At 42.8% G+C, this 22481-nt stretch overlaps 3 protein-coding genes across 3 annotated transcripts in view; 1 reads left to right on the top strand and 2 right to left on the bottom strand.

Moving 5' to 3' along the window:
- Positions 1 to 6: 6 nt before the first annotated feature.
- Positions 7 to 2228, bottom strand: gja11 (gap junction protein, alpha 11). The gene is made up of 4 exons (XM_008313367.3): positions 1977 to 2228; positions 1526 to 1678; positions 1249 to 1434; positions 7 to 627 (listed from the first exon to the last, which is right to left on the bottom strand). The coding sequence occupies exons 2-4, from the start codon at positions 1652 to 1654 to the stop codon at positions 40 to 42; spliced, it is 903 nt and encodes a 300-aa protein (XP_008311589.2). The 5' UTR covers positions 1655 to 1678; positions 1977 to 2228; the 3' UTR covers positions 7 to 39.
- A 1611-nt stretch (positions 2229 to 3839) lies between these two features.
- Positions 3840 to 6467, bottom strand: hsdl1 (hydroxysteroid dehydrogenase like 1). Its single transcript, XM_008313374.3, has 5 exons — positions 5998 to 6467; positions 5390 to 5838; positions 5120 to 5203; positions 4883 to 5035; positions 3840 to 4779 (listed from the first exon to the last, which is right to left on the bottom strand). Exons 1-5 carry the CDS (start codon positions 6215 to 6217, stop codon positions 4708 to 4710), a joined length of 978 nt encoding a protein of 325 aa, XP_008311596.1. The 5' UTR covers positions 6218 to 6467; the 3' UTR covers positions 3840 to 4707.
- A 315-nt stretch (positions 6468 to 6782) lies between these two features.
- tbc1d32 (TBC1 domain family, member 32) overlaps positions 6783 to 22481 on the top strand; it is a 41328-nt gene continuing 25629 nt past the window's right edge. The window contains exons 1-23 of the mRNA XM_008313375.3: positions 6783 to 6941; positions 7112 to 7283; positions 7371 to 7535; positions 7686 to 7875; positions 7958 to 8029; positions 8210 to 8335; positions 8561 to 8639; positions 8947 to 9050; positions 9130 to 9191; positions 9320 to 9470; positions 9684 to 9743; positions 9911 to 10016; positions 10692 to 10823; positions 11951 to 12040; positions 12997 to 13139; positions 13648 to 13778; positions 13945 to 14146; positions 14863 to 14942; positions 15602 to 15740; positions 16938 to 17025; positions 17206 to 17324; positions 17435 to 17554; positions 17909 to 17997. Of these exons, the coding sequence (XP_008311597.1) occupies positions 7129 to 7283; positions 7371 to 7535; positions 7686 to 7875; positions 7958 to 8029; positions 8210 to 8335; positions 8561 to 8639; positions 8947 to 9050; positions 9130 to 9191; positions 9320 to 9470; positions 9684 to 9743; positions 9911 to 10016; positions 10692 to 10823; positions 11951 to 12040; positions 12997 to 13139; positions 13648 to 13778; positions 13945 to 14146; positions 14863 to 14942; positions 15602 to 15740; positions 16938 to 17025; positions 17206 to 17324; positions 17435 to 17554; positions 17909 to 17997 (2603 nt within the window). The 5' untranslated portion in view covers positions 6783 to 6941; positions 7112 to 7128. The remainder of the gene's footprint in view (positions 6942 to 7111; positions 7284 to 7370; positions 7536 to 7685; positions 7876 to 7957; positions 8030 to 8209; positions 8336 to 8560; positions 8640 to 8946; positions 9051 to 9129; positions 9192 to 9319; positions 9471 to 9683; positions 9744 to 9910; positions 10017 to 10691; positions 10824 to 11950; positions 12041 to 12996; positions 13140 to 13647; positions 13779 to 13944; positions 14147 to 14862; positions 14943 to 15601; positions 15741 to 16937; positions 17026 to 17205; positions 17325 to 17434; positions 17555 to 17908; positions 17998 to 22481) is intronic.

Here is a 22481-nt window from a genome sequence, read left to right as displayed (position 1 = left end):
CGCCAGTCACAACCAGCAGCCAATCACGGCCTCGCGGCTTCAGATGTGGACCTCCCCTACGTCGCCCTCTGGTGGCATGATGTTGCCCCCCACCCCACCTTTGACCCTGTTCATTTCTGCTTCCAGCTCCAGCCCGAGGTTGACGCGGTTCTGCGTCATCTCGTCCTGGCCTTTGAAGGCCTTCCTGTCTGTGAAGAGCGGGGTCACCGGGGTCACGGTGTAGTCCTGCCGTCGGGCCAGACATTCCTTCACAGCCTTGACAAACAGATAGAGCAGCTCCACCAGGCTGAGGGCCAGGGAGACGAAGGTCGACACCAACATGAACCAGATGATGACGGACTTCTCCGTGGGCCTGGACAGGAAGCAGTCCACCTTGTGGGGACAGGGGAAGCGAGAGCAGACGTACTGGGCCTGGAGGGTGAACCCGTACAGGAAGTACTGTCCGACTATAAACACCACCTCCAGAACAATCTTGGCCACTAGGTGGTAGACGTAACTGCGCAGGAGGCGACCCCGGATGCTGATCTTGCCGCTGTTCTTGGTGTACTTGGGTACTTTGAAGGTCTTGGCGAGGAACAGTCCGGTCTGGTCCTCCAGCTCCGCCTGCTTCTTCATCCGCTCCTTCACCTGTGGTTGGGGAGGTTAGAGGTTAGAGGTTAGAGGTTAGAGGTTAGAGGTTAGGAACCCTCTAGTGGCCCAAGGACAAACAGGAAGTAAATCTCAAGTGTTATACCAAGGATAAACAGGAAGTAAATCTCAAGTGTTATAAACAGTGATTAATTGTGATTAATAACCTTATCATCACAGTGGAGGTCTTATCAGGGTCAAGGGTCAAAGTCTATTGAACGGTTCATGAACTTCATCTTAACTTAGACTTAAGAATTAGGCTCAGCTACTATGCTGAGCAGAGGTCTTCAACATGAGGTTTGTGACCCCTTTGGAAGTCCACTACTGCTGCACAGGCGGTCGTGGGATTTTGGTCGGTCAGACCGTGTCTCCTCTGAGAGGAGGTGTTAAAGGAGGAGAAAGAACGTCAGTGTTGTGTAGCTAACAGTTGACGAGGAATGGATGGACGAGTGTGACGAGACGAATTTGAATTGTCATGGACGCCAATGTTAGGTAGGTTATCACTAGATGGCGCTCTTCATTGTATTTCCCTGTGTATTGTGGTTACTTTACGCTGCTGCTGTTGACACATTTCAACTCCTGGAGTGTGTGACTGCACAAACCACACACACACACACACACCTTCTTCTCCATGTGGATCACATGAAGGACGTGGCCAAGGTAAAGCAGCTTGGGAGTCGCGATAGCGATAATCTGAAGAACCCAAAAGCGAACGTGGGAGATAGGAAAAGCGAGGTCGTAGCAGACGTTCTCACAGCCGGGCTGCTGAGTGTTGCACACAAAGTCGGACTGTTCATCGCCCCAGACCTGGAGGACACACATCAGAGACGGGGTTACCACTCCCCAACCACACGTCTGCCTCACACACCACACCGTACAGGCACCGCGGTCAGCAGACCTTCTCAGCACCAGTGCGCAGGACCAGGATGCGGAACACGAACAACACCGTGAGCCAGACTTTTCCGATCACCGTGGAGTGGCTCTGCACCTTGTCCAGCAGCCGACCCAGCAGATCCCACTCACCCATTTCAGCCGCCAGTTGTCCTGATTACTGTTTGGGGAAAATAAAAAATTAAAAAAGTCCAATTGAAGACACAAAGGGTTCATTCTGTTTTTTTAGGAATTACAAGGATTTAAATAAAACCCTAAAAAAACGTTTTATTTGTTTTAATGCAGATTGCAACATTATTCCTGTGAAGAATAACATTGGTCTAACACAGAGCCGACAACTACAGCGTTGCCAGGGCGAGATTCAAACTGACAACCCTTCAGTCACAGACCTGACTGTTAAACAATTCTAAATATTATCGATGATTAAAAACATTTCAGAATAAAGCGCCAGCACTGACCTGTGGAGACGTCCCGGGTGAGAAAAGGAGGAAGGTGAGGAGAGCGATGCCTCGAGGTGACAAAGTAACAGCAGAGTGAAGAAGAAGAAGAAGATGAAGAAGATGATGATGAAGAGGAGGATAATTCCGGGTCAGCAGCAGCAGCAGCTGAAGTCGTCTTCACTTATTGTTCCTCAGCGTCTTATCAGGAAGGACACCAGTGAAACCAAAACACAGTTGGCTCCGGTCCAGACACCGACTGACGCTGGAACAAACCCGGAACAAACTCCGCTCTTCATCTCCAACCATCAACCATCATCAGCCTCATGATGGTTATCAGTTGGTATGGATGTGGTTCCTGACCCAGCTCAGCCCAGAGTATCCACTCTTCTTCTGTCACAGATCCCCCAACGTCGGCCAAGTCCAAAACAAATCAAATCAAATTCATTTACAGTAGATGGGCAATACTTCCAAGGCCCTAAGGGGGGACCCGCCCCCCAAGTTTGGGAGCCATGGCTACAAGTCCAGTCCCAGCCCGGCTCCTCCTGGTAGAACATACAGTATAGAAGAGCCTGGACCTGGAGGTAAATGTTAGCTGTGGTGGTTGTTGTTCAAGTTCAACTTGTTTGTTTGAAATGTTTTGTTGATACAGTTCAACTTGTTTGTTTGAAATGTTTTATTTTTTTAACTAGTTGTATTCCAGCTAAGGAATTGCTAAAAGTTAGTTTGGTTTAATTTTTATGTAACATGTGGGTGTGTAAAACCATGTGACTGATCATGTGACCTGGTGCAGGTGCACACAATTAATGAAGGTTCTGAGTGACTTCCTTCCTGTCTGGAGAGAAACCAGTGAAGGTGTGTTGACTTTTTATTCTCTTAGAAATGCTCAGCTGTTGTCATGGTCCAGATTTCATTTAAAAAACAACAAAACATTTTTGGGATTCAACACTTCCAGTTTTCAGTCTAGTGACATTAAAAAGTCAGAAGATTCTTCTGGAGGATTTGTAAACACTGCTGTTTTCAAGTCAAACGTTCTTTTTTTGAAACCTTGAAACCTCCTGATCTTCAGCCACCGACTGATTCAACTCCATCTTTAAATCCCACACAGCTGTAGACCGCGTGGTCATCACAGCCTGTGTTCACAGACACGTGGGTTTATCAGAGTTCTGTTCCAGGACCAGAGCTGAGCCTCCTGAGGATAAAGTCTGTCAGAGCTGACATGTCACTGATGTCAATGATTTACACCGTCCTCCTAATTCAGGTTTTCACAGGAAAACACTGTGTGGCCTCTGTCACGTAGAACAGAGGCCTATGACTTTTAGTAATAGGCAGAGAAAGAGAGAGAGAGAGAGAGGTAACTTTTAATAATCCTGAGCTAACTTTAGTTTATTAAACTTAGTTATTTGGGAGAGTTTAAGTTTTTTAAATAAAATTTTTATTTTCAGTCTACTTTATGCAAGTTGATTGATTTTACTCACATATTCTTATACATTTTATATAAAGCTTCTTTTTTTATTTTTTACTAATTTTAACATTTTTAAATGCAGTTTAATCTAGTTTAAAGTCCTACACCGCAGCAGCCTGGCTGGACTTTTTACATATTAAGCTTTGCTAAAGTAAAGCTAAGTACGTTAGCTTCAAGGCTAAGCTAAAATATTTTGGAAACATTGGACTTTGACCGTGGCGTAAAGTACTTAGACACAACACAGGGATTCTAATCAAGAACTGAGAGTCAAATGTAGCGTAGAGGTCTTATTGCTTTTCTGATGACATTTTAAAGTACACCGTGAGCCTGAGTTACTACATTCATGACTATAAATACACATTTGCTTTGACTTTATACAAATCCACACACAATGATTAATTCACAGCAAACACCATCACTTATCATTCTTCATTTAACTTTAATAACTTTTTAATTCTCTCCTGGAGACAAGTGACTCATCCGTAGTCGTACAGTCGACTGTAGAAGAATTTTAAATACTGCAAACACTGGCTTTAATGTTCTGTTCTGACATTTATCTCACGTTCAGTACAGATGTTTTCTTTGAATGTGCCTTTTTTTAAGTCAAAGTCAACATTTACTTGACAACAAAAAAAACCCATAAAATGTTTCAAAAACTAAAGAAGGAAACTCAGTGTAACGAGTAATACACAGCTTTGGAGTTTTGGCACGTATCTGGTGTTTAACTAAGGGCTTTGGTCACTGCAGGAACATCCTGAAAGACTGGAACAAAAAGAACAAAGAAGCGGAGTGAACCAGAGATTTGTTAACTTCCTCTAAAAACCTGGTTACTAATTAAAAATAGAAATAATGAGCAAAGTATTGAGAAAATAAAAAATAAAATAGAACTAACAGACGTCGCTGCTGTAAAATGTTTCTTTTACCCAACACTTCCTGTTTGTATTTTAGTTACACTTTTGGAGTTTTATAGAACGTTAAAGCAGGTGGATGTATTTTAATTCTGTTAACTACCACTTTACTGTTCCAGTAAAGAGATGGACTGAAGCTGCAATGCCCTCGGATTTCTAAGCACTTCATCCAAAGTTCAGCTACAGTTAAGGTCTTGTGTTAAAGTAACTTCAAGGATCAGTTTTGTTTGGACCCTTAACTATTTAGGATCAGATGCTACTAAAGTGCTCAGATGTCATGTTTTCCAAATCCCACCACAGTTGAACTCAACAGTGTGTAACTCTACAGGGTCCAGGGACTGGGCGGAGTCTGGAGGAGGACGGAGAAGAGAACGGACTCCTAACTGGAACAGACGAGAGCACGACATCCGAGGACCCTCACCCACTCTGGTAAACGCCGCATCAGACAGTACTGTGAAGTACAACGGTCAGACATCATCAGTTATGGCTCAACATTTCACCTCGATGTTGTTCCTCAGAGCAGCAGCAGCAGCAGTGCAGCTGACGTCACAAACCTGCAGAGTGTGAGGCCAGTACCCTGTGGTCCTGTTGGAGACCCCCAGGGTGGAGATGGCGTGACGGGCATAAACATCAGGTTTGGGGACAAACCAGCCTTTGCATGATGATGCAGATTCAGAGGCTAAAGGATAATGTCTGTAAGAAGCAATCTGGAAACAAACATTTATATATTTATCAGCTTTTTACATATGTTTCTGGTGAACATGACATTTAGTTTTTGTTTTGTTTTTTACCTGGAAGGGGATCAGACTCTGAACGAAGATGCCTCTGCTGCTGTACTCCAGGTGAAGAGCTCTTGAGAAGTGGTCCAGGTAGCCCTGAGTTGTACCGTCCAAACACATGCAGGATTAGTTTAATTAGGTTTAGGATGATTCTGACTTGACTCTAGGATTGTGACTAAGTGTGTGAGTTGTTGTTTGACCCTGTACGTGGCCTTGTGGTGGACTGGAGAACTGTCCCCGGTTTGACCATAAAAATGGTTAAACTGTAAATGAGTGTCTCACCGTAGCTGCAGCCAGTGTGACTCTCCAAGGCAGTGATCTGCAGCAAGCTCCCGGTGAAATATTGACCACAGCTCCCCTGCTGCGCTCCACCATCCCCGGCAGCACCAACCGCACCATCACCGAAGCAGCGACGACGTTCTTATTCACTGAGGCCAACAGGCTCTGCTCGGGCATTAAACTCAGACTCTGTGGAGACGTCAGAGACTGCTCCAAGCAGTTCACTAGGAAACCAATTTCTTTCCCTCTCAGAAGTTCTTCCACAGGCTTCACATTGGCAGCCTGGACCAGAGAGAAGTCGACCTGGATGACCACAGCTTCCACTCTGTAGTTTTGTGAGATCCACGCAGCCGTGTCCGTCACAGAGGTTTGGTCCTGAGTGATGAAGATGATGCTGATGCCGTGTTTGGCCAGTTCTTCTGCATAAGCTTGGGCTACTGGCTCTGATGCTCCTGACAGGAGAGAGGATACACGTTGTATCAGTGTTGTTGTGGTACAACTGGATAGTTCATTGTTAAGACAACCAGGTTCCAGGTACCAGAAAAACGTCTTCACTGTGGTCTAATGTTTAAGCATTAGTCCTTGCAGGAGGTCAGTTTTGGTCTTCTTACCATAAACAACAGCCCAATCTCCAAATCTCTGCCTCAGCTTCTTACACGGAATCATCCTGGGCAGGAAGTGCACTCGCACCAGGTTGCAGCAGTCTCTCAGCATGAATACAGCTCTGCTGGCCGCGTACAGACCCCCCACCAGGGCCAAGGCCTCAACGTAAGAACCGCACGACCGAGACATTTCCCTGAACAAGAGCTGAAAGCTGTCAACAGCCGCCATTGTCCACAGTGTCTGCCTAAAGTAGTGCTGATGCTGATGCTAATGTGTTAGCTGAACGCTATCGGCTGATCTAATGATATAATTTTAGTAAATATTGTTAACTAGAAATTAAGATCTGCGACCACAGCTACTAACGTCCCCACCAGGTCGGTTTGTAAAATAGAAATCGATGGAGAATGGATGAAATTGTGCGAAAATATCAGTGATACAACTGACAGGAACAAGGACCAAAACAAAAACGTCACGTGGTAATGCGTACGTCACTTTTGCTGCGTTCACGTGCATTTAAGACTATATTTCGAAGTTACACTGTATAAACTTACTATAGTATTTGTTATTAAAAAACAAAATAGTTTCTTACATAAACTATTTTATATAGTAATATTTCTCCGTAATCTTTAAATATTACATATTCCTATTTGTGGATATCTTACAAACTAGTTTCTTCTAAGCAGCAAACAGTTTTTCCTCGCAATCCCTAAATGCACCGGATGTTACGTTATATGAACGTTTCCATAGAGACGCTGTAGCAGCTGGGTAAAATTATCACTAAAAAGCTGACAAAAAGCTGAAAAACATTTCTTTTTCATTCTTCCTGTGGTCAGTTTGTGTTTGTTTTTTGTGTTTTCTTAAATATCTGCAAATGTACGAACTACACGTGCTTCAAGTGTTGCTTTTAGCAGTGTTTGGCTAAAGAGAGATAGGCAGACGGAAAGACAGATCGGTAAGTCACTGGTTCTATCTAAATAAAATACAAATTATGTTAAATAGCTGTTTTAACCGACATGACAAGTATATGACTACGTGTAGAGGAAGAGGTCCGTTGAAACCCTGTTGCAAATGACGTTTTTGTTAGGTATTCCCTTTCGTTTACTTGTCCTGATATATTTCTAGGATCAGACCTGAAGGCCATGTCTCAGTTGTCTGCTGAAGATGAGCTGGAGTTGCAGTCTCTGCTCAAGCAGCTTCTAATAAGCATCAGCGACAGGATCTCTGGTGCCCCTTCAACAGAATGTGCCGAAGAAATCCTTCTTCATTTGGAGGAGACGGACAAGAACTTCCACAAGTGAGTGATGAAGATGGAGAAAAAGCACATTAATTTAATTTAGTCTGTACCTAAATAAAAGGTCTCACTCAAATGTTCTTCTTCCAGCTATGAGTTTGTCAAGTACCTCCGTCAGTATGTGGACAGTTCCCTGGGGGCCGTCGTTGAGGAGGAAACCAAGAACCTGACCAGAGGAGGAGGACAACACGCCATCGGCTCAGGCCATGATACCCTGATTCACGCCATCACCCGGAAAACCAGAGACTCCACAGAGTAAGTTTAGCACGCTAACTGAATTCCACAACTTAATATGGAGATAATTTACAGTTTTCTTCAGAATCCTCTTCCTGGACGAACCTTTCTGTATATGAATCTATATCTATGTATGGGTTGCAGCCTAATTTCTCCTAATGGTGTCCGTAGGTATCTGCAGATGATTCAGACCTTGAAAAACTCCATGATCATGGTGGTGGAGTCTTTAGTCAACAGGTTTGAGGAGGATCGGCTGAAGAAGGAGGAAGAGGAGGAGGAGGAGATGCAGGGAGCGAGGGAGAAGCAGTCCAGCAGCCAGTTCATGGACAACTGCTCTGACAGCGACTCCTCCTTCAACCAGGTCAACCAAGAATCTCCTCAGTGATGAAGTGTAATAAACTGCTGATGTTCCAGAGGTTCAACTGTTCGGTCTCTCTTCACAGAGTTACGCCTTCCTCCGACAGGAGCAGCTGCAGGTCTTGGCTGAAAAACTGGACTCAAGCAAACCTAAAGAGGTAGAAGGGCTCGCGTTTATCTTCAAACATATTTTAGAAAAGCTGGAACACTTTAAATTTTTTTTATTTTACCCTACCTTACCCCAGAGCCTGTGTTTGTGTGTGCAGGTGCGTTGGCATAAAATTTTTTTATTTTACCCTACATTACCCCACAGCCTGTGTTTGTGTTTGTGTGTGCAGGTGCGTTGGCAGGCCCTTCAGGCCCTCTGCTGTGCCCCTCCCTCAGACGTGCTGAGCTGTGAGAGCTGGAGCGGCCTCCGCAGGAAGCTGTGTGCTGCCCTGACCGAGTCGGACCCGGACCTGAGTGTGAGTTCTGAACAGACTGGTTCTGGTTGATAACAGCCAACAACGACATCACAGGCTCATCAACAAACGCTCAGTGAATAAAGTCCTGGAGCAAACACACTGTTTAGTGATTGATGACATTTATTTATTTTAAATGTATTTTAACTCCATGTTTTCATCATTAAACATTGATATTATCACAAAATATGCCATTTTTAACAAGTTTTCTTCATCTCCTCACTTTAGGACAATGTCCTGCAGTTTTTTGCTAAGAGTTTCTCCTCCTCTCCCATGAATGTAACAAGAGAAATCTACACCAGTTTGGGTAGGACACACAGACACACACACACAGACACGTACACCCTAATTTCTAGTGTCGGCACAATATACATTTTTTTTTTCTTTTAATGTGCATCGTGTGTAATTTTTATTCACACTTTCATATAACTCGTGTCATAATTTGTTGTTGATTTTTTTTTTTTTTTTGTTGAATACCTTTTGATCGTCTCATTTTCTCGTCGTTCAGCCAAAACTGTGGAGTCAAGTTTCGTAACTCTTACAAATAATAAACTGTTTTGTTTTTTTTTTTGGATGAATTTGACTTTTGATCGTCTCATTTTCTCGTCCTTCAGCCAAAACTGTGGAGTCAAGTTTCTCAACTCACAGGCTGAGTTTCCCATCAGGCTCCACGGTCATGGACATAAACAGACCTGAGGTCAGCCGTCTCCTGAAACAGGTACAGAGTTTGTTCCGTCACATCATCAGTCACCTGTCAGAGACACCAGAACTCATTTCCTCTGTCTGTCCGTGGCCAGATCCGACTGATGAACGACTTTCAGAAGGAGGTGACGACTTTTTGGATCCGTCATCCGGAGAAGTGAGTGGACGTGAAGGATGTGTCACGTAATTTATTAACGACCATTGTGGAACTTCCCACACCGTCTCACTAATTATTTTTCTTCTTTTCAAAGACTGAAAACAACCTTTTTTATGTTTTATTCTCAGATACATGGAGGAAGTTATTGACAGCACGTTTTCCCTGCTCTGCTTCCATCATGAACACGGTTCCTCTTCCTCTGCCAGTGAAAAAGTCCTGGAACCAATTCACCTGCTGGCCTTACTGGACATTAAAGCCACCTGGTTTAACAAATGGATGGTGGGTAAAAATGTGGAAACAAAAAACCCTGTACGAACCCTGTACAAAACAATAGAACTCGACACGTGTTTCAAACTAAGGTTTTCGTAATTCACAAATGTTAAAGTACAGAATTGGTCGGTGTCTTTATTTTATGGTTGTTCCGTTGTCTTGTCTGATGCTGATTTTTCCTACTCTGCTCTTTTCTTGGTTCTTGGACGTTTGCTGCCTCAGCACGGCTACTACAGCAGGACTGTGGTTCTGAGGCTGCTGGAGTGGAAGTACAAGTCTCTGGTCAGTGATTCACAGTATCACTCATCATTATTTCAGTGGAGTTTTTTTTTTTCTGGTTAAAGAATTTATTGTTTTCCTCCTTTATTTCCTACTCTTTCCAATAGTCTTTGGTCGGCCAACGTCAAACCTCATCTCATATTTAAAGACATTTTTTTTTTCCCCTTCAGGTGGTTGCTGCTGTTCAGCGCTGTATCCATTATGGTGAATCCTGTGAACGCCTCTCAGATCAGCCCACAAATCTCCAGTCAGCAGAGCAGCAGCAGCAGAACAGTGGTGAGTAAAACAGTCCATAAACTCACCGTGTCTCTCAGCTCCCTTCCTTAAAAAAAAGAGTTAATTGAAACGTCTCTGCGGTAAACATCAGCACATATCCAGTAATGGACGACTTAATGTCTCCTGGTGAAACAAAGCAAAGATAAGTGAAGCTGAACGGCCGTGAAACAGTCCTGATGAGGAAATGAAGCCGATGTCGATGCCCGTGGCAGACGTTCTGTTTTTACCTGGAACTTCTCCTGTCGTCGTTCACTGATGTTTCTGCTCTCAGTGAATCAGTGACAGCAGTGGAAATGAAGGACAAAGATAGTTTGAAAAACAAAACAACAAAAAAACCCTGTTATTTTTCTGAGAAGATTTGGGTTTAAACATGAAAACCTTGAAAAAATGATGAAGTTAAAAGTGTTCTTCTGAAGCCTAAAAGTTTCATTCTGTTTATTAAACGTCACATCCTACACATCCTGTTCTGCCAGTGCTAATGTGCTAAAAAATGACATTGAAAGCACCAGGAGGTTCTTGTAAAATATTTACCCAAATATTGGTTTTGTTCACTGAACAGTTTTTAAAGTAACTCAATGTTTTTGGAATTTAAATGAGAAAATGTTTTCATTATCATTATTGTTGTTGTTGTTGTTGTTGTTGTTGTTACTACTGTGTGTTTTTGTGTCTCCTCAGCTCAGAGGAGTGTTTACTCGGGGCAGGAGTTGGAGTACGCAGCCTTCGTCCACTCTCTGTGTTTCTTGGGAAAACTCCTCATTTACACCAACGGAAGAAAACTGTTCCCAGTCCGAGTGCGGAAACACAAAGGTGAGAATAGATGCTAACTGTTAGCCAACTCAGAGCTACCTTTTAGTGTTTTTCATTTACCGGTAATTTAACTTAATTTAATTTAAGCTATTTTTGATATTCTCATGCTAACTTTTAGTAACATTTTGGGCCGTCCAGGACGTATTTTGGTAAAATGTGATTTATTTAATTAACTCTTAGCTTTTTGTTTTATAAATTGGCTTTATGTTAGCTCTATACTGGCTAACTTTATAGTATTTTTTTTTTTTTGCAGTTTCCGCAGCCGTGTTCTGTCCTGACTCTGTTACTGTCCTTATTTTTCCTGAGCTTTTCTGTTGAAGTCGTAAATATTGATTGCACTCGTCGTCCAGGCGTTTTATTGTGTTTTGTTCATTGTTTTCCCTCCTGCACTGACACACACGAACAGACACTGATACTGTAGTTTACTGCTGTGTCCATCGCCATCATCGTCGTTACTAATGCACTGCCAAACCCAGTCTTTACGGTGGGTCCAATCTTATGTTGGAATGTGACTGATCAGCGTCCAGAGGAAGCTCCTCCCCCTCCGTCTCCGTTTGACTCTGGGCTCAGGTCGGATTCTAATCACTGAAACTACTCACTGATAAAGTTATGCAACTGTATTGATACGCAGTCGGACTCACGGCAATTAACTTTTAGTGACTTTATATGGTAGCTGACAAGTTTTTATCGCTGTCCCAAGGCCACTGTGAAGGTGGAGACTGAGAGAGAGGAGTATCAGCAACAAATGTTACAATAAAATCAAATCCATATGGTCCCTTTAAAGTCATGACAATGGAAAAACAATGTCAACACGTATAGAGGCAGCCTTTGTATTGAGTTTGGCAAATGTATTTGGCAGTGAGAGAAAGAGCACCAACTAGTGGAGAAAGAGAAGACCTGGTTATTATCATAACATGATGATGAAGTACTTGTACTGTGATCTGGCAGTTTATCCAGTGCATCGACTGCTGTTGTGGAAATGTTTTCCTCATAAGGAAGAATTGTTTTTTCTTTTGTTGTTGTTCTTGTTTGTTTGTTGTCCATCGTTCACTGAGCCGTGCCCTGATGTCTGTTCCAGATCCGCTCAGCCCATCGTTCACTGAGCCGTGTCCTGATGTCTGTTCCAGATCCGCTCAGCCTCACCGACCTGCTGGTCATTCTGATTCACATCCTGTACCAACAGCCCCGGCCTCTGCCCTCTGATGCCTCACACACAGGTGCCTCGTCTTTATTCCTTCCGTCCTCCACCACTCACGTAAACCACAGACGTCAAGTACAGATGTGTATGACACCCACTGGTCTGGGATCAGTGGGGCAGAGGGAACATTCCTCAGAACTGCTGCTTTATCACCTTGTACTGAATCACACAGTACTACACTAGAACTTGTACTGAGTCATGTAGTACTAGACTAGACCTTGTACTGAGTCATGTAGTACTACACCAGGCCCATGTACTGAGTCACGTAGTACTACACTCATGTCCTGAAGGACCTGCAGCTTTGTGATCAATGTGCTGCTGCCTCGACTCTGTCACAGCATCGTTTCCTGAAGCTGCCGCAGGGACTCATAGATTTATTCAGGAATTATTTACTCGTGTTCTGGTGACGATCACACACACACACACACACACACACACACACACACATCAGCAGGGAGCGTCTGCAGAGTTTCACACTAATCTGAATATTTGATTTATCAGGTACTTAAACCTTGAATGTTTTCCACTGATAATTAAGACCGTTTGCATGCTAACTCCTAACTCCTGCTAATATAAATCATTAATATATATATATATATTTTTAAGTACTTTTAAAAAAATCATCATTATCATCAGCTTGCCTTTAGGGGTTCCTACTATATACTTTTGAGTACATTTCAGATACTTTTTCTGCTAAATTCATCAAAATATTTTGCTCTGTTTTGGCAAATTCAAGGTGCTATATTTTCATATATATATAAATATATATTTTAATTGTTTCTTTTGATATTTCAGATTATTTTAGCCTTATTTTTATAACAATATAATAATATTCTTTCAAATTAAAAACTCTTATAAAACTCTTATAAATTAGTTAAAATTATTATATTTAAATTATACTCATAACATACAAAAAAATCCAACCAGTCAGAATGATTAATTTTTTTTTTTTTTTTTGTCATGGTTGTTGTTCAGTGTCGCTGTCGCCCAGCAGTCTGGTGATGGAGCTGCTGTGGATGCTGTGTGAGACCACGGAGGGTTCGGCTCAGTGTCTCTACCAGCCTGCTGTCATAGAAACACTGCTGACTCCTGTGGTGGCTGTGCTCAGTGGACAGCAGGTTAAACCCTCACCCTCACCCTCACCCTCACATGCATCGACCGTCCTCAGACAGAAACATTCAAACATCATCAGCTTTATTTTTATAGCCCAGGTTCCTGCTCCATTTTACAGAACTTGACATTTTTTCTATTAACAGGACAAGGTAGAGTGTAAAATACAGTAATAAAAACACCTTTTTACTGTGTGTTTTTAGAGTCCCAGTCCACCGCAGTCTACTTTAGAGAATGTCAAATATTAACTAAATATTTATATTATATATTCAGTTATATATATATATATATTTTTTTTTTTTCTTTACAGTTTTGAAAAATGTTCTTTCACAGTTCTGCCATTGCCTCGTCATCAGTACCAGACATTTAGATCCTGTGATTGTCTCTGTCTCTCCCTCCTGGGAGTCGTCCTGTCTCAGCAGCTGCAGAGTCACTTCTTCTTCTTCTTCTTCTTCTTCTTCTTCTTCTTCTTCTTCTTCTTCCTTCACTTTGTTGTTTGTTCTCTGGGACTTGCAGTGCAAATTGAAATCTCCTGCAGCGACGCTCACTCTCATCGCTGACATCCTGGCTCGCGTTGCCAACACAGACAGAGGGTTAGCTCTGTTCTTATACGAGAGGAACGTCTTCAGCACGCCGCACGGCGAGAGGTGAGAAAGTGATGGAGATTAAATACAAACAGCCTCGTTCTTTATCTGCGGTTGTATTGGATGTGGATTTGTGCTTCAACTGAGGTTCGCGGTTCATGGGTCTGCACCCTACAGGTCGTTTGTCTTCCAGTTTGGACCGTCATGAACTCTCTGTCTCCCTCTGCAGGACCACTGCTGCTCTGGTCATCGTCCACTTCACCCTGAAGCTGCTGAACAGGGAGCTGCCGACTCTCAGCGACTCCGACTCCTACTCCACGTTATGCGGAGCGTTTATTTTTGTCTGCAGGCAGATGTACAACACCTGTGAGGGTCTGCAGGTCCTCAGACCCCACGGCCTGCACGAGGCGGTGGCTGCAGCCTGGAAAAAGGTACATGCACGTGGTTACAGGACTGAGATAAAATATATATATATATATGTATATAAGAGAACAGTTGAGAGAAGGTCGAAGAAGCTGTCTGTGTTTTGACGACATGCAGGACGATATTTAAGCTCAAATACAGGCTTATTAAAGGGGCGTGGTTAGCTGTCAATCAAATGTTCTCCCCAATGAATGACCTCCTGGAGGAGCTCAGCTGTGAGCCTCTGGATCCTGCGGTGTTTTCGTTTTCAAGTCGTGGTTCGATCATGAGAGTTTCTTTCTGAGTAGCCACAGCTCCTCACTGTTTATCCTGAATGAAAGTGAGTTTGAATTAGTTTAATTACCTCCTTTATTTTTTGACATGTTTGCTAAGTACTTGTTTTCCAGACAGTTCAAAGCTGATTATCTTTGTCAGTGGTGGGGTAACAAACACTCCTTGAAAACTTGTAATTGTTGTGTAACAGGAATAAACCCAGTCTGTCAGAGTGGGTTTGGTTCACTTCCTCAGTTGGTTAAATGAGCTCCAACATAAGGAGTGTGAACGACTCCCAGTACACTTTTAATTGACAGATTTGGTCTGAAGAAATCAGTGTAGACAGAGCTCACACTTACTCTCATCTCATTTCCTATCAAAGATGTGAGTCAAAAAGTCCCCAGACAAACGTCACCTTGAAGTCTCTAAGATCTGAAGTGAAAAACTCTCCTCTCTCTTTTTTTTTTTCCAGACCAGCTCCTTGTCAGAGAGGATCCCGACACCAGTACCTGGAGCCTCTGTGGGAGGGTCCACACAGAAGCACCAGGACATGTAAGAGCTGCTCACTGTCTCCACCAACAGTCACTGACTGTTATTGATTGTTTTTCAGCAGCAGATAATTACTTATATTAATAACTCACGCTTATTTGCTTTACAGGCAGCAGAAAGAATTTTAAGTGATTGTGCAAACGAGGCAGGAACCGATTATTGACTGATAGCCAATGTCAATGCCATAAAGATAAAAACAAAACAAAACAGTGACTCAGAAAAAGTGTAATCTCTGGACCAGATAACAGTTACAGTTTGTACTGCACGATTGACCTCACGCCGACCTGACACAGGTTTAACAACAACAGCTGCAGAAGCTGCATCTCAAAACGTATTCCCAACGATGAGGCAAAACACAATAACAGCAGCAGCCGCAGAAGCTGCATCTCAAAACTTGTTCCCAACGATGAGGCAAAACACAATAACACATTTTTTTAAAATCTCCTATAGTTTCTCTGTATCTTTTTTTAGAAAAGATAAATCAATTCTATCTTTTAAAATACATACCTTCAAGTACCCTGTGGGTCAGCGTACCTCCATTTGAGAACCAGTGAAAAATCACTGCTCTTCATCCAGGATGACTCTGAACACTGTAACATGTTGTTGTCGTTGTTGTCGTTGTTGTTGTTTTTCTTCTTCCTTGTCTCTGACTGTGGTCACAGGCTCGTCTGGGAGGAGACCTTGTTGGACAGCCTGCTCAACTTTGCGGCGACCCCTAAAGGCCTGCTGCTGCTACAGCAGACCGGGGCCATCAATGAGTGCATCTCCTACATGTTTTCACGCTTCACTAAAAAGCTACAGGTAAAAAGAAAAAACCCTTCGCCCCCTCTGCCCTCCCCTGTTTACCCCACCCCCACCTCCCACCCCCCATCCTCCCCTGAACACCTGTGCACATTAGCGGAGCCAAATGGCCTTGAACGGTCCTGGAAACTTCCCAAACCACAGCCACTGCCGCAGTAATGGCTTTGGTGGCCACAGTAAGAGCAGCCCGGGGGGTTAAGTGATGAGCTTCAGGGAGCAGCTCAACTTATATTCTGCTCCATCTAATTTCAGCGTCCTAATCTACTCAGTCCTGACTCTGTCGCAGCAGCAGCATCAGCATCAGCATCATCACAGCTGCACAGTGCTGATGCTCATGAAGCTCGATTGAACCTTTTCACCACTTTTATAGAAACAACTTCTGTACTTTTGGCTGCAGCTAACTCTTCATGATGCTGATTTTTTTTTTTTTTTTTGCTTTTATTTATTCATTTCTACATTCATTCGTCTTCTTCCTATTCATCCTTCGAGCTGTAACTAATCCCAGCAGTCGTCAGGTGAGGGCGGTATTACACTCAACAATTACCAGCAGGCGACCTCTTTGCTAGAATTTTAATAATTTTGATGAACCAGGAATACAAAGTTAAATGGGCCATATTTGATCCACGGACCAGAGTTTGCCAACATCTTAGTCTAAGCCAGGTGTGGGCAAACTTTTCCACCACAGTTGTCCTAAAATTGAACAGAGAGATGGGGTCAAGAGCAGAGCAGTGAACTAAGATAAATGATATGTAAAAGTCATGCATAAAGGCTGAAATGCTAAAATGTTTTTATCGTTTTCTATGCCTTCTATTGGAAAAATGTGAGTATTGCAGGCAAAAGACAGAAGTATTATAATAATTAAAATAAATTATATAATTTGAAAAAGTTTGACGGGCCGGATTAAAAAGCTGAACGGGCTGCAATCAGCCCCCGGGCCTTAGTTTGCCCATGCCTGGTCTAAGCAAAATATCACGCACCAATATTTAGTCCGTTTTAACAGATACAGTATATAGTACCATAAACAGTGTATTATTATCATAAAGATTATTTTGAGTTTTTGTGTTTGTTTTTTTGTTTGCAATTTGACAAAAATGTCAAGAAAAATTCCCCCCTGGACCAGACCTGTCTTTTTGTTTTGTTGTCAGTTTATAGAGCCTTAAACAACAAAATAAATAAATAAACCATGTTCCTCCACAGGTGAGCCGCTGTGAGAAGTTTGGTTACGGGGTGATGGTGACCCAGGTGGCAGCCACGGCTCCTGGTGTGGTGGCCTTACAGCGATCAGGTACCGATGTTCTGCATCTGCTCTGACTCTTATCAAACACCAGGCTGGTGTTCTGAAGTCTTACTGTGGTCTACGGTCTACAGTCTACAGTCTACAGTCTACAGTCTACAGTCAGTCTGCCGTAGCTGCAGTGAGTCAAAGATGAATAAAAATGACTTCAAAATATTCCGTGTGTTCCAGGTTTTGTGAGAGCTCTGGTCGTAGAGCTGTGGTCAACTCTGGAGTGTGGGACTGACGACGTGAGGGTGGTCCGGCCCAAGCCAACGCCCATGGACCCCGTTGACAGGAGCTGCCATAAGGTACTGTACAGAAGTACAAGCTACAAATGAACCAGAGGTTAACGACGAGTCAGCAGACACTCATATGCCTCCTCGTCTCCTCGTCTCCTCTGTCTCCTCTGTCTCCTCAGTCCCTCCTGTCCCTGGTGAACCTCCTCTCGTCCTCACACTCGGTCTGGGAGCTGCTGTGTCAGCAGCCGCTGGCCAACAAGAGCGACTACACCCTGAGAGAAATACCCACCTCCATCCCTGTGAGTGTCAAACCTCACTCTGTGCCTCTCATGTCGTTGCAGTGCCTCCCTAAGCCATGTGGGGGCGTGTGTGTCCTTTGTTTTATCCTTTGCCTCACATTACCAGCTGAAGTTTCCAGACATTTGTTACACCTTTAAACATGTACTGTATTCCAACACAGTGACACTGATTTTCATAAAAAAAAGTAAAATATTAGAAAAGAAAACCACGACAGTTTTGTTGGAGGAAAATACAAAACATTAGCCCAAAAAAAAAAATCATCTTCTTCTTCACGGCCCTCCCTCCACATTCACAGCCTGTCTCTCTCTCTCTCTCTCTCTCTCTCTCTCTCTCTCTCTCTCTCTCCTCCCCAGGATCTGATGGACCGACTGATTTCTGTGAATTCTGATGTGAAGATTCACTCTCTCTTCCACTACGAGCAGTCTCACACGTTTGGCCTGAGGTGAGAATGAATTATTTTTCCTTGTTGCTTAACACACACACACACACAACACCAGGTTAACACACACACACACACACTCCCCCTTCTTGTGCCTTGGTTCTTTACACTCCTGTATTACCTGGCAGTCGGAGGCTGATGAAGGGATTACTGTGGATCAGAAAAGGCATCAAACTGTGAACAAACGTGTGAGTGTGAATACACAGGCTCACAAATGAAGAGTCTTTAGAAGGAATGGAAAAAAAAAACATGCTTTCCTCTGTTATAGAGTGAGTCATGACTCTATAAAAAACAATAACTGACTCCAGTCCAACATATGGACACAGAATGCTAAAAGCAAAGCACATTTTTATTTTCTAATAAACTGGATCAGAATTTACAAAACCGGTAAAGAATACTCCAACAGTTGGCATAAGAAACCGCTAGAGGGCAGCGTTCGTGCAGATTAACACACTGTTATATATTTCAAGTCTCCCCTTCAGAATGTCTGTGTTAGTTACTGATCTGTGATTGTATGAATAATTTTACCGTCACTTAGCGATGCAGCTGTTAGCCAAGGTTAGCCAATAATCGTCCGACGTGAGCCGCGAACTAGCTAAAGTTAGCTGAGGTCGCCACAGCACTTGTTTAAATTGTTGTGGAAAGGTGAAGAAATATCCCTTCAATATTTAATACGCATTTTTGTCGGCAGCAATTTTCAACTGTCACTAAACATATTGTTCCCCAACAATCCTATTAAAAACAACACGGTTGGAGGCGGAGCTACAGGTACAGTCGGCGCCATTCCTGTCATAAACGCTTACTGTGTCGGAAACGAAGTTGAGGAACGAGCTGAGCGTCACACAGCTCAGCTGCTTTAGGAGCAACAAAAAAAATAAAAAATCACGGCCGATGTTCCACGTGTCAGCGCTGAGATTGAAACGTCCCGCTGAAACCAAAGGACGTGGAAACAAAAGTTGAGGAAAATTGCCAGAAATTGTTGACAACATGAAATAAAAATCTGCCGACGTTGACTTTTTTAACGAGCCCCACGTGTCACCGAATACGAGCGTCTGCGATTTACCACTAGCAAAGAGTGGAAGAGCAGCTGCAGTGGGCTACGAGAAAACACACACAGAGAGAGAGAGAGAGAGAGAGAGAGAGAGAGAGAATATACAACAATGAAATGTACTTACGCTTTTATCCATTATTCATAAACTACACGCAGTACTGCAATACTGACGGAGTACGGCAGAGTCTCCTGAGGAGAGTGAGTAAATTTGGTGGCAGTTTGGGTTCTTTACTAATGATACCTTAGAACACTGACTCAGTGTCACAGAAACAAGCAGAAAATTAAGGGCAGGAGAGAGCGCCGGCTCACACTAATGAAACAGGAGCAGGTGCAGACACACACACACACACACACACACACAGAAAACAAAGTACATCTTCCTCCACTAAACTCTGCCGTGTTTAGAGCTGGAGAACAAAAAAGAAAGAAAGAAAAAAGCCTTGTCAGAGTGTCAGGATGAAATTAAGAGGAGTGGAGTTTTATCAGCGTGCTGACGGTTTGACCTCAGGTCAACTCATAATTAAAGTCCCTTTGACGGAGCGTCAGGAACTAAAGTGAGTGTGTGCTGTGAGAAAGGTGAGAAAGATTACTCCAAAGGTTTGGAATATTAATGGGTTCTGGTCCTGAGTTAATGTGAAATCAGACACCGTTTTCAAACACTGTAAAGATTACAAGGTGTCACTGCGACCGACTTCAACTTAAAGTTGGGGCTAACTTTAAAGTTCCTCGGAAAACATTTAATTGTTAGATACTAATGAATAGCCAAAAATGTCATGAATGAAGAGAAAGTTTGTCAGACAAACAAAAAGCTCAAATTAGCCTAAATTTAGCTGAAAGCGGCGTAAAAAAATCCCCATAAAATTAGCCAACACGGGCCATTAATGTTAGCCTGACATAGATAAAGATGAGCTAATGACTGTGTGAATATTTGGTCATTTATCTTTTTTTTTTCTGGTCAACATATTGATTATTTCCCCTGAAACATAACCTTTTTATATATACATTTAGCTAAATGTTTTTGGCAACTTTTTTGTTCGGTTTTGGGTGGACTGTTAACGGGCTGCGACCCACGTTTTACTCTTACGTCTCTAAGTTTTCTCTAAAAAACTTAGCTGATCAGCTCAGACTTGTATTACATGCCGTGTCCACCGACGAAGAAATAATTAAAACCAACCTTAAAGGTCGACCATCTTTAAAATCTCAGGAGCCAATCGAGGTCGTCCGTAATGTACGACCGCGGCTTGAACTAATATCATCTCCATGAAATTTTGTGTTTGGCTGCAGTGTGAACTTTCACTCCCGCCGCCAGCTGTTCATGTGAAATCAGCCGTGGACCTCACTCTGGCATGATGTCGGAACATTTCTGACCTTTTCTTTTTCATATTCTACTCCAATTTAATCACAAGCCTCGCTGAGCATTTCTGAAGTGCTTAGAAAGAGAAAAAAAAAAGATCCACAATTTTCCACCTCCCTTCATTTTCCCGACCGAACGACTGAGCTGAAATCTGTGTTCTCGGGCGGAGGTGGTTTGGATCGCTGTGATCTGCTGTCGTCTGCTTCCAACACATCAATTAGGTGAAGTGGTGCAGAACGTGATACATTTCATCTGGTTTGGATAAATCTGATTGTGAAAATAGACCTGATGTCTTTGAAAACCAAACACTGTTAAGTAGAAAAATGATGGCGTTACAAGAAGAAAAACAAAAAGAAACTCAAGCTTTCTGCTGCATGGATGGAACGGAAAATTATAGACTTTAATAAGTTGTTTGTTGGCCAGTGGCAATAAAAAAAAATAAATCTGATAATTAATATGAGCGTTGGACTTCACGGTGGTAGGATTGTAAATGCACAAATTATTAACTCAATGGTCAAGGACAAAACAGTGAACGTGACAGTGGGTTACAGCGCCCTCTCATGTCCATGTTGTCTCTGGATGTAGTTTGGTCACATGACCAACAGGTCCAATGTTCACTGAAACAACAACAGGTGGCGTACTAAAACAAATTTGAAATTTAGTTTAGAAAAAAAAAATCTTGGGCTTAAATATAGTTTGGTTAAATGAAATTTAAAAAAGTGCAGTATCACTGTAATAACATAAGGTGGCGCACTTACTACTTTAATAATCCTAGTAAACATAACCAAGTGTTGAATGTCGCTTTGGTTACATGGTAAACGGTGCAATGACATGGAAAGAACACTAGGTGGCGTACCAGAACAGTTGTTTTTTTTAACCTACAAATGTATGTTTTAGGTTAAGTTTGGCTTTAGAATAAACTGTTAGCTGCAGGTCGACCTGCGCAGAGCAGCTGACCGTCCGTGTCTCCCAGTCATCAGGCATGACTAATCAATCAGTCGTAGCCGGCTGATCAGCCTCAGCGTCTGATTGGTTTCCAGTCCTGTGATGCGTGTACTGTGGGCACACGGTGAAGGCAGTAATCTGCTGTCACAACTTCAGGCTGTTCTTCCGGAGAGAGGTGAAGACACACAACGGCAATTTCCAATTTCCTTCTCCGTGGTTTGCGGCACTAATTGCTGCTTGTCTTCGTAGTTTCTGCTCAGAGGTGAGTGGTGTCTCTGCACCACACACTCCAGAACAACCCACTGCTCTGAGACGCGGGGTGGGGGGGTGGAGGGGGGGGTCCATACACCTGTTATCACCAGATATGATTAAACCACCAAACAGACAGACTACTCATATACAGCACTCATTTTGACATAATTAATTGCACAGGAAGCCTTGGGGGGGCAGCAGAGAGACAATAAACGTCAACTAGACAGCTGTGATAAATGGTACACACTGTTGACACCAGGGGGATCTGCTGAGTCAGCCGCTGTTTACATTATAGAGAACAATGCTCTGATCCAATATCTATATGAAATATTTATCATTAAATAAAATCAAGCTCTGGGTCGGGGGCTACGCATGGTCCAATGGTCTAATTTTTTTGTAAATTAGCAGTTTAGTCAATGTTTTCTTTTAAATCATCATTTTTACTGCTAAAAATATTTCAGAAAAACATTATTTAAAAATACACGTTAGCCAAAATTAGCAAAGCGTCCCCTCAAAGTGAACTCGCTAAATGCTAAAATGTAATTGAAAGTTGCGCCGCATTGGTGCCCAGACACAAATTACACAAAATGTCTCTCCAATAATGGACACACAAGTCATACATGTAGATGCACCATGTTGGAATATGGAGACACGAGTCATACATGTAGATGCACCATGTTGGCATCAGCGCCAGTGATGCCTTCACTGTCCTAGAAAAAAAAAATCCTGTGTTTGTTTCATAGACAAATCTTTTTTTTTTCTCTTTAGGGGCTGGATATAAAACAAAAAGCTTTGTAAATATTTTTTTTTTCAGTTACAGTTCACAGTGTAGGTTTAACAGTCGGCTTTACTCTCCGGGCAGATTGCTTCAGGTTTTACTGCCTG

The sequence above is a fragment of the Cynoglossus semilaevis genome, chromosome 7 (assembly GCF_000523025.1).
Source record: "Cynoglossus semilaevis isolate Cse_v1.0 chromosome 7, Cse_v1.0, whole genome shotgun sequence".
In the NCBI taxonomy this organism is placed as follows: Eukaryota; Metazoa; Chordata; class Actinopteri; order Pleuronectiformes; family Cynoglossidae; genus Cynoglossus; species Cynoglossus semilaevis.
Note: the sequence above shows the minus strand (reverse complement) of the source record. Positions and strands in the feature narration are given on the sequence as shown.